General features: G+C 46.0%; 1 protein-coding gene across 1 annotated transcript; it reads right to left on the bottom strand.

Annotated features, from left to right (window-relative positions):
* Nucleotides 1-298: 298 nt before the first annotated feature.
* Nucleotides 299-11,143, bottom strand: LOC130869569 (zinc finger protein 485-like). The gene is made up of 5 exons (XM_057761844.1): nt 11,092-11,143; nt 9,890-9,981; nt 5,058-5,184; nt 4,447-4,578; nt 299-1,639 (listed from the first exon to the last, which is right to left on the bottom strand). Exons 1-5 carry the CDS (start codon nt 11,141-11,143, stop codon nt 306-308), a joined length of 1,737 nt encoding a protein of 578 aa, XP_057617827.1. The 3' UTR covers nt 299-305.
* Between the last annotated feature and the right edge of the window lie 303 nt (nt 11,144-11,446).

The raw sequence follows: 11,446 nt of genomic DNA, 5'->3' as shown, positions 1-11,446 counted from the left end.
ATTGGAAGGCAAGGGAGTCTGTTTGTTACATTGTAGAATATTTGATATCACCCTTTGCCTATATCCATAGATGCCAGTTGATAGTGGCACCTAATGCTGGAATAATAATAACAAAAAAAATGTCTCTTTATATTGCACAAATGCTCCGAGTAGGGGAAGGGTTGAAACCAGTCTTCTGTGGACAACTACTAGCTTAAAAGTAAACAGCTACTAAGAAATGAAGAAACTGGTCACTTATATAGTTTCTCTCATTTCGACTTAGTTCCAAAGACCCAAAGATGTGAGTTCTGGCTAAAGAAAGTCTTTTATACATTGTCGGCAGGTTTCTTTTTCACATGCTTTTTCTGGTGGAGCAGCAGGGTGGCCAGTTTCTTAAAGGTTCTCCCACACTGGGCACACGGATCTGGCCTGTCTCCAGAGTGGATCTTCAAGTGATTGTTCAACGTAGTTTTGTCAGTGAAACCTTTGTCACACTTTGTGCACACGAAAGGCTTCTCCCCAGCATGCAGCCTCTCATGCCTCTGGATGCTTGATTTGCACCTAAACGTTTTCCCACATCCCTTGCACCGATACCTGGAGTTCGCCTCGTGTCTTTTCTGGTGCTTAAGAAGGGCTACTTTGCAATCGAAGACTTTCCCGCATTCCGAGCAGTCCACTCGGGCTCCGGGCACGTGGCTCTGCTTGTGCTCTGCTAAGTAAGTGCTGTTTCGGAAGTGCCGCCCGCACTTGTCACACTTGTAGGGCTTCACCTTCAGGTGGAGCCGCTGGTGCTCCGAAAGATGGGAGTTGACCCTGAAGGATTTCCCACACACCTGGCAGCGGTACGGCTTCTCTCCGGTGTGGATCCTCTTGTGCTCCCTCAGCGACGAGCTGCGGCCGAAGCATTTGTCACACTCTCCGCACTTGTATGGTCTCTCTCCCGTGTGGATCCGTTGGTGGCGGGTGAGCTTCGTGCTCTGCTTGAAGGTTTTCCCACACTCATCACATTTGAAGGGTTTCTCCCCCGAGTGGATCCTGCAGTGATTGTTGAGAGTGGAGCTGCTGTTGAAGGCTTTGCCACACTCCTTACACTTGTAGGGTCTCACCCCCGTGTGAATTCGGTAGTGTGTAAGGAAGTACGAGAGGTGCCTGAAAGATTTCCCGCAGGTGTCGCACTTGTGGGGCTTCTCTCCTGTGTGAATTCTCTCGTGCTCCACGAGGTGGAGGGTCTGGTTGAAGGTTTTCCCACATTCCTTACATTTAAAGTGGTTCTTACCTTGTCGGGCAGGCTTACGCTTGGGCTTGGTGGAGTTGCTGCCATACTGTGTTTTTCCATGAGAGTCTTTCCCCGAAGTCGACTTTTCAGGAGGGGTGCTCCGTGGTGCTGTAGCTGCTGGCTCTTTACTCGAAGATGTTTCTGGGGTCACAGATCCATGCTCCTTAGTGCCGGGAATAATTGCTTTGCCTGCTTCTCTTGTCGAAGTTGGGCCACACTTCTCCTTTCTCTGAGATGGCCTGACATCGCTTTTGGAAGGCTTTTCTGCACTCAAACTCTTGGAACCACCCCCTTGATCTGCTTTCTTCTGCTTCTCCCATGACGTTGTCTTAGAATTGTCTGGCTTCGGGATTTCTGTCTTCGAATTATTCCCTGTCTTCTTTCCTAAACGAGATTTAAAGGATTGAATTACAAAAAAAAAAAAAGTGTGTGTGTGTGTGTGCGCGCACACGCGCTCGTGTACCTGTATGTGATCACGCCTGTATGTGAGCATGCGTTTGTATATGAGTATATGCATGTGAGTGCAGGTGCCTGTGCAGCCACAAGAGGGCATCAAATGTCCTGGACCTAGAGTTGTAGGCAGTTGTAAGCTGCCTGACATGGGTGCTTGGAACTGAATCCTGGTCCTTGCAAGAACAGTAAACACTCTTATCATTGAACCATCTCTCCAGCTCCATGAAGGAGATTTAGGCACAAACAGGTGTTTCATGTCTGGCTTTGTTTTAATGAAAAATGTTTACTAATAATTAGATTATAACATATGCAAGAAAGTATAAAATATAAAATATTTGTTTGGCATTCACAAAGTGAATATAATCATGTCTATAGCACCAAGGTTACTCTCAGAAGCAGGTAAGCAACCATTTCCACCCCAACCCTTTCTCATTTTCCTTCTAGTCATTGTCTTCACATTCTTGGAACTTAAGTAATGGGGGAGGGACGGGGTGTGCCACAATTTGCATGAGGAAGTCAGAGGCCACCTTGTGGTAATTGGTTCTTTCCTTTCCCATGGGTTCTAGGATCCAACCAATACAGGTTGTCAAGTTTGGTGGCAAGTGCTTACCTGCTGAGCCATCTCACTGCCCCAGCCCTGGCTTCTAATATTATAAATTAGTTTTATCTGCTCTTAGATAACTTAAGAGCAGCTACAATATGCTCTCTTTAGTACCTGAACTTTTGCACTTAATGCTATGTGTGAGAGTCACCCACATTATTTCATTATTTTGTATTATGGTTCTCTCTCCCTTGCATTATTTATAATATCTCTTGATGTGAATATTCCAGATATATATTTCACTATTTTCTCACTTATTGGGATCTGGGTAGACCTCAGTCTGAGGCACTCTGGATAGAACTGCACATTCCTATCATGTCTGTAGCTGGGACTATAGTTGGGGTAGCCATGATAGAGATGTACAATTTTGGTAGGTATTGTCTGATGGTTATTTTCCCCAGACACCTTCACCAGTCAGCACTTCCATCAGCAGTCTACGGGAGCTCTTGATGTTCTAGCTCTACAATTGACTTAATGCTGGCGTCCTTCCTGCTTAATCTCTAATAAGATGGCACTTGCAGGTGGGGCCCCTGAGAGGTCATTTATGTCATGAGGATGAACCCCCCCCCATAAATGGGATCTTTATTTTAAAAAGAGGCCAGAGATCTTTCTAGATTTCTTTATGCCATGTAAGCACATGAAGAAGAGCCTATGATTCAAAAGAAGGTTCTCCCTAGGGTTCCCTAGGGCTTGTATCCCAAACCTGGACTTCCTACATCAGAACTACGAAGGTAAGCTTATGTTCTGTGTACGTCACCAGGACTCTCTTTGTCCTGGCAGCCACAAGGCCCAAGATGATGCCCCCACAGCATTCCCACCTCACAGTTTAGTTATTTTAATGGAGAGGTGCTAGGGTCGTTGAAACTCACAATTGTTCTTATACCTGTCACATAAGGCAGATTCGATAAGGAATGTAAGAAAGTCTGGAAACTACTGTGTTAAGAAAAATAAGGCAGACTCAGGAAGACAAAAAGTGCATATTTTCTCTCATATGGAGAGCCTATCTTCTCATATGGAGAGCCTATCTTCTCATATGGAGAGCCTATCTTCTCATATGGAGAGCCTATCTTCTCATATGGAGAGCCTATCTTCTCATATGGAGAGCCTATCTTCTCATATGGAGAGACTATATTCCAATCTTCCTGTACGTGTGTACACATCTTTAGGTGTGGGTGAGTGTAGGCCATGAAACTAGCTCCCACCTCTTTGCACCTCCTCTCCTAGGCCGGAGACAGGAGGATTCTGAGAACTCACTAGCTGGCCAGCTCAGCCAGAAAGGTGAGCTTCTGGTTCAGTGAAGGACCCTGCCTTAAGAAAATAAGATGGAGAGAGACAGAGGGAGGCACCTGATATCTTGCTCTGGCCTACACGTGTACCCACCCCTCATGAGGACACGACACACAAACACACACACATACTCTCTCTCTTTCACACATATTCATACATACTCAGTCACACTCATATACACTCTCTCACACACTCACATATACTCACACTGTCACACAAATCACACATTCACACACATGCACTCTCATACACTCAATCACACACTTACACATACTCACATTCACACACACTCTCACACACACTTTCATACACATTCAAATACACTACACACACTCACATATACTCACATTCACACACTCAATCACACACTCACACACATGCACTCTTACACGCTCACTCAATCACACACATACTCACACATTCACACACTCCCACACACTCACACACACGCTTTCATACAATACACTCTCTTACACTCTTGTACAGATGTACACACACCCATTCACACTCTCACACATTCACACACATACACTCTCTCACACATATTTACACACTCAAAGATAAAAAGTAAAATGTTCTGGTGGGAGCAATATCTGAGAAACAGTGCAGAATCATCATTCAAGGGAAAGAGACCCAGCATGAAAGTCTAGAGTCAGGCTGTCACCTGCAAACCCGAGGGCAAAGGGAAGGAAGAAGTACGGTACCAAACTGGAGAATGCCAGCACCTCTGGGGCTAGGAGAAAGACACAGCTTGCCTCAAATGAATCAAGTTCTGTAGTCACCCGTCAAGTCCCCAGCATGACGGAGGACAGGGATGACTAACAGACGTTAGAATGGCCCTGGGACTCACCTGCAGAGGTGTCGCTCCGGCTGACTCCTGCCTCACCTTGCTGGTGTTCTCCAGGAACATCATTCTCTTTGGCGAAAAGGTCAACGCCCTGTTCTAATCTGGTAATCAGTCTTGGCTTGAAAATATAATATTCTGTTCCACAGAAAAAGAAGAAAAAAAAAACTGTTGCATGTCTCCCAAGAATCCCTTTCTAAACAAATGTCTGCCCAGAAAGGATAGTGCTAAGAGATTTTCACAAAGAACAGCCAACTGGAACAGGGAGACAATTGCCTCCTTAGCCCTGTCCTGCCCCACCCCCATCACAGCAGCTCAGATTTCTGCTAATCCAGGAGCCCACTACCATATCAGTCAATCAACCCATTCTTGGCCCCACTGGCCACCAGGATTGGCTTAACTGGGCTCCTCTGACTTAAGCCAGAGCAGTCAGTGCCTGTGAGGAGTCGGGAGTGGGAGACGTAGGCATTCATTCTCAATACATTCCACCCCCTCCCCCGCATATGAGTTAAAAACTAAACTTCTGAAGTGGAGGATTGTTAAAAAGAACCACAGCCTCTCGGAATTGCGACCCACAGACCCTTGTGAACCCAGAAGGAACTGCCAATCATCCTTACCCACAGAGATCAGGTTCCCGTAGTTCTCCAGCATCACATCCTTGTACAGGTCCTTCTGAGCAGGCTCCAGTAGCTGCCACTCTTTCTGGCTGAAGTACACAGCTACATCTTTGAAGATCACTGGTTCCTATAACACCAAAGTCCCACTACCGCTCATACGAGGCCTCGTCTTCCCCTTGGCCCAGGAGAGGAGATGCAAAGAGGTGGGCGTTTGAGTTGTATTCAAAATTCTACACCGTTGCAGACTGCGAAGATGGCCCTGGTACCTTCTCACTTCGCGCTAAGTCCATACTATTTGTGTGTGTATTTGTGTGTGTGTGTGTTTAATGTGTATATGTGTGTGTGTGGTTTATGTCACATGTGTGCAGGTGCTTGTGAAGGCCAGAAGAGGATGCCAGATCCTCCCGAACTGGAGTCACAGGTCACTGTGAGCTGCCTAATGTAGGTGCTGGGAACCAAGTTCAGGTCCTCCACAAGAGCAGGAAGTGGCCTTAACTGTTGACCTGTTCTTTGGCCCTCAGCGTGATCATTTGTTTGTTATTAACTTGACACAACACAGAATCACCCGGAGAGAGAGAGTCTCAGTCAGGAATTGTCTAGATCAAGTAGGTCTCTTGGGGAAAGGGTTGTCTTAATTGAGTTCATTAAGATAGAAAGACCCACCCTGAATGTGGCTGCACCATTTCATAGTCTCAGCTCTGGAGAGTATAAGAGTAGAGATATCTAGCTGGGTGCTAAGCAAGCAGGCAGCGTGGGTGCGTTCCTTTCTCTGCTCTTGATTGTGGATGGGATGCTTCTAGTCCCTGCCTTGACTTCTCCACGGTAAGGAATGGACTGGGACCTGGCACTGCAGGCCAAATAACTCCCTTCTTCAGTTGCACTCTGCCATGGTATTTTATTGCAGCAATAGAAATGAAGCTAGGATTGTGTGACCAGGCACTGTCTTCCCATTCTGGACCCAGGTTTGGTTAATGAGATACTGGAAAGCTATGACATAAGCAAAAGCTTTTACACTGTTTAAGACTCAGGGGCTGGAGAGATGGCTCACTGATAAGAGTGGGCACCCCTTGCCCACTGAGCTATCTCGCTGGCCCAGTATTTGCTTTTAGAAGGACCAAAGAAAAGGACCTTCCTTTCCTATACCCCACTTCTGTTGGTTCAGATTGTGAGCTGAACCAGGGTGAACGCTCCTTAGCACCCTATAGAAGAACAAGATCAAAGGTCCCTGGTTCGGCCAGCCCTGAATGCTCACACACAGACTATAATGTAAAGACCGCAGCACCATTCTATTTAAACACTTCACATGGCCACAGCCAAATGTGTGTCCTTCTAGAGCACGCAGTGCAGAGCAGGGAGAAGGGGCCTGGACACGGCCTCGGGGGCATCCCAGTGTGGCATGGTGGGTGCTAGAACATGCCCAGGAGACCTCTCCACATGTTTGAAAGAGTAGGTGACAGCTGAGGATCCAGTGACGAGGAGGAAGGTAGAGCAGAGCGGAGCAGAGCGAGGTCACTCAGAAGGTCAATACTGAAGGGAAAGAGCTTCAAGAGGAAAGAAGAACACAGAAGGAAGGAGAGAAGGTTAGCATCGCCTTAGAGTGAGCACTCTACAGTTACAGGGGCGGGGCGTGTGGAGTCAGCGCCAGGGTCTTGGGTTTGAATTCCCCTGACCATCAACGAGCTGGGGGTCCGTGGAGGAGTGACTTCCCACGCCTCTGTCTCCACATCTGTGAGATGGGAAGAGTAACTGATGGACAGATCAATCTCCAGCACTGAAAACAATCGCCGTTCTTAGGAAACACAGACTGAAGTATTTAGAAGGGGGGTGTGATAATGCATGCACTCTATGCTCAATGGCTTTGGAAACAAGTATGCAGATGGCAGGGCAATAGGAGAAATGTCAGCAAATTCCAGACATCGGGTGACCTTTGTGCAATTCTTATAACTTCCTTGTGAGTCTTAAAGTATTATTTCTGTGTATGTGTATGTGGTGTATGTGTATGTATATGTATCTGTGTAGTATGTCTGTGTGGTGTAAATGTATGGTGGATATGTACATGTGGTATATATATATGTAGGTATGTATACGTGTGTAGTATATGTGTACGTATACACAGTGGTTATGTATGTATAGGTGGATAGTGAATATGTGTATGTGTTGATGTATGTGTCCAATGTGTATGTGTATGTATATGTATAAATGTAGTCTGTATATGTGTAAGTGTATGTTTGTGTATATGTATAGTATGTGTATTCGTGTATGTATGTGTAGTATGTGAGTATAGGTGTATTTGGGTATGTGTATATATACGTGTATACTGGGTATGTGTATACTGTATATGTGTAGGTATATGTGTAAATGTATGTATATGTGTATAGTGTGTATATGTATGTGTATGTGTATATGTATGTAATCTCTGTGTATGTGGTGTATGTGTATATGTATGTGTATAGTGGGTATGTCTCTGTGAATGTATATGTGTATGATGTATATGTGTATATGTATGGTGTGTATATGGGTGTGTATATATATGTGGGTGTGTGAATGTATGTGTATATATATGTGGGCGTATAAATGTATGTATGTATATATGTATGTGTGTACATGTGTGTGTATCTCTGTATGTGCATTGTGTATGTGTGCATGTGTGTGTTGTTGTTGCTAATAGGAAAGACGGTCCAGTCCTCCAGTTGCTGAGCAGAAGCCCATGTGAGCCTCCAGGCACTTCAGACTTGCTGATGGCTGCCCATCTCTCCCCATCTCTCCTCTGGAACTCTCATTTGCCACAGTGCCCCTCCAGGATTCTGTCCCAGCAGTTTGAGCAACCCTGAGGTCAAAGCAAGTCTCTAGACCAGTTTTCACTGGTCAGGACTGAGTCACAGTGCCCAGCCTTGAATCAATTGCTATTCCCCAAGTAAGCCTGGAAGTGGGGTGAGGTTCAGATCAGCCTCTCCCTACATCGCCCCGTCCAAGGCCCAGGGAACACTGAAGAAGAGGGAGGTGGAAAGAATGTAAGAGCTGGAGGATGAAGAGGAGGGCTGTGAAATGCTGTCTTCTGGATATGACATGGCCGTTGCACTCATGAACACACAGCAGCTGTGGAGACCTGCACAAGAGTAGGCCCATCAACATCCCATAATTACAGGGGGAGGGGATAGCGAGACCCCACCTTAGGAACTATCCGTGCTTAATGTTTGCCAGGGGAGGGGAACGTCATTTTCTTCAATGGTGTAACCACTGTTAACTTTCCCATGCTCCAGGAGATAACCCCACACCCATGCTAATGCAACCAACCCTAATTACATTCATGGGCCAAAAAAGAAAGGTATGAAAATAGGAGGGGGGGTGCGAGTTCGGACACAGTAGGGATGGGAGGAGCGAGAGAAGACAATGGGTGTGTGTATGGATACAGTCATGATAGAGTATGTGTGTGTGGAACTGTCAAAAAATGATACTAAATTGAAATCTTGGATAGCGTTACAAAAGTCATTAATATAAAAGAATTTAAAGAAAAATATCAGCTTCATCCGAAGTGGTGGGAAGACAAGGCATCCCCAAAGGGAAATCAGAAGTGCCCGCGTAAGGAGATGTGGATTCCAGGGCAACTGCGCCAAGGCTAGCTGCCTCAGAAGAACCATTCATGAGCTCCTTCCTTCACCCATGCACACACCCATTGTCCATCACCCTTTCAGCCCAGATGCAAAAAGTGTGTTAAAAGTCCAGACCAGACTGCTGCTCAGGCCAGGTCAGCTCGCAGAGGCCTCTTTCTTCTGTAAAGAAAAGGGTGAGCCCCCTCTTGAGGGAGAGTCTGTCTGCCAATCTCTAACTAACTCCCCAGGTACCCAGATTCCAGGAGAAGGGCAGGCATCATTCTTACTTCAACAAGATAATTTGCAGGATCTCAGGCTGCCAGACTAAGTGACATCAGAGAGTATAATGGGTACGAGTCAATGAGGCATGCCTCCTCTTCTCTGACATTCTAGAAGCCCCACATTCCTTCTGAAGAATTCCTTCCTCTATCCCTGCTACCTGAATGAGGGCTCATGCTGTGAAACTTTCTCCCCCACCCCAGACCTATAAGAAGGGACCTCCCCTCCCTTACTTTTGTGTTTGAACTCTTCTCAGAGGCCCTGCCATACTGCTATCTGTCTATCTATGAGTTAATAAACGTTTCACCCACAAAGGGCAAGGTGCATTAGTGTTACCTTTGAAAATGGACACCCCACTCCCCATCAAGACCTTTCCATCTCCGCCTTTTATCACATCTGTTTCTGGGCAGAGGGGATGTGTCAGTAACTCATCAGAAGACAAGGGACAAGGTCCCTGCCCTCACAGATGGGGAAGAAGAGACAGGCGATGAACAAGTTAAAATATATGATATTTCCAGGTGGCAATACCTGCTATAGAGAACATGAAAGATAACTTGGTAGTGAGAGTGCTCAGCTGGTCTTGGGGAGGACCAGAGTTCAGTTCCCAACACTCATGGCTGGCAGCTCACAACCGCCTGCAATTCAAGTTCTAGAGGTCTGATGCCCTCTTCTGGCTTCCAGGACTCTGCATTCATATGCACATTATACACACATACACCTAGTTAAAAATAAAATAAATCTTAAAGAAAGAGAAGGAAGGAAATTAGGATGTTGGTGTCGTCCTATCAGGAGTGGAAATTAGGAAAGAGGGGAGCATCTCTTAGAAAAATGCCCTTCCCTGAGGTGGTCCTGGTTGGAATGTACAACTAAGGCAGACCCCTGAGCTGGGCTGAAAGGTGGGGATGCCCTTGCCTTCTGTAGGCCAAGCTAGCTTCTAATCAAAGGAAGGAACCCACAGCTTACCTTGTACCAAGTTGGCAGCAACGCGGTTGGAACTCTTCGCTTCTTTTCAGAGAGCTGGCTTGGTGTCTGATCAGGATTCGGTAAAGGTGTGGCTGGTGGAGGAGGAAGGAGGTGTGAGGCTGTTCCGGTTTCTAAGAGTAGGGAAACCCATTCACAATAAACCTTTAATAACGATACAAACCCATTCACAATAAACCCTTAATGGGGATGCAAACTCATTCACAATAAACCTTTAAAGGGCAAGCATTGACTAACGCTGATGTGTACTGTGCACTGTCCTACATTCCAGGCAATTATTTGAGTGTTCAGAGCAATTCTAGCAAAAGTGAACCAAAGCCCTTTGCGGTACCCAGAGTAAGCTACCACACGTGTGAAAAACTATGCATAGATACTATAGATACTATAGATACTAAAAGCATCTATGCATACTTTTCCACACATGCGGATATACATGTAATGGATACACAAATGGATAGTTCACACATGTCATGGATACACAAAAGAATAATTCACACATGTCATGGATGCACACATGGATAGTTCACACATGTCATGGACACACGAAAGGATAGTTCACACATGTCATGGATACACGAATGGAAATTTCACACCTGTAATGGATACACAAATAGTTGGTTATGAAAGCAGCACTTTCTGGCTACCACAAGAAACCGGAAAGTACTCCCTCTAGGCAAAGAGCCGGGTTGCTGGGAAAGGAGAAGTAATACTACTTTTAATTGTGAAGCCCTCTGCCATTAGACATCGTTGCAAGGCAAGCAGGATGTCTTAGCGGGTAAAAGGTATCTGCTTCTAAGCCCGAGGACCTGAGTTTGATCCCTGGGACCCACACAGTAAAAGGACTGCAGTAATTCAGAAAGTCACCCTCTGACCAAAACTGTAATTAAAAATTGTAAGGAAGCTTGTACCTCTTGATCCCAACATTGACCCTGAAAGTGTTCTAACAACACCGAGATCCACTGAAGAATTACCCAGGGAACAGCCATTCACCTAAATCTCTAAGTTGCTTTGGTCATGGTATTTTACCATAGCACTATACAGACAACCGATATAAGACCCCAAGAGAACTCTGAGCGCAGATATGTGGGGGTGAGGGAGGGTCTCGTGTCTAAATTCTTGCCATCAGTCAGGCCTGGGAGGTCCACCCTATATACAGCTATGTTTTTGAACCATTCGTCTCTTACCTTTACTAACTGGTGTTTTAGTGTTCACCTCTGCGTTCTTCTTCCTCTTCATGGTGAGAGAAGGAAGTACTGCATGAAATACAGGTAGGACTACTAGGTGAGGGGAGCTTGGTGGCCTCAGGCGGGGGGTGGAAGGTCTTCAGGCTCCATGTCCCTAATAGGAAAGCAATGTCATTAAAGCCTCTGCCCTAGAAGGTTAGTGCGATGTCTGCCGTGCTCAGTAAGGGGAGAGCAGGGTTTGCGGGTCCTACCTCTTTTTAAGGTTATTTGTTAACCATGTTTTGTTTGTTTGTTTTGGAAGGGTGCCATGGCACTCATGTTGGTCAGTGTTCTCTTTCCACCATGGGAGGGTCCT

This window comes from Chionomys nivalis, chromosome 2 (genome assembly GCF_950005125.1).
Source record: "Chionomys nivalis chromosome 2, mChiNiv1.1, whole genome shotgun sequence".
Classification (NCBI taxonomy): domain Eukaryota; kingdom Metazoa; phylum Chordata; class Mammalia; order Rodentia; family Cricetidae; genus Chionomys; species Chionomys nivalis.
Note: the sequence above shows the minus strand (reverse complement) of the source record. Positions and strands in the feature narration are given on the sequence as shown.

Excerpts from the sequence above, each read along its gene's own strand:
- LOC130869569 (XM_057761844.1), bottom strand. The coding sequence starts at position 11,143 with ATGAAGAGGAAGAAGAACGCAGAGGTGAACACTAAAACACCAGTTAGT. Across the intron at positions 9,982-11,091 it reads TAAAACACCAGTTAGTAAAG|CCACACCTTTACCGAATCCT; the intron begins GTAAGAGACGAA and ends CTCCTCCACCAG. Across the intron at positions 4,579-5,057 it reads CGGGAACCTGATCTCTGTGG|AATATTATATTTTCAAGCCA; the intron begins GTAAGGATGATT and ends TCTGTGGAACAG.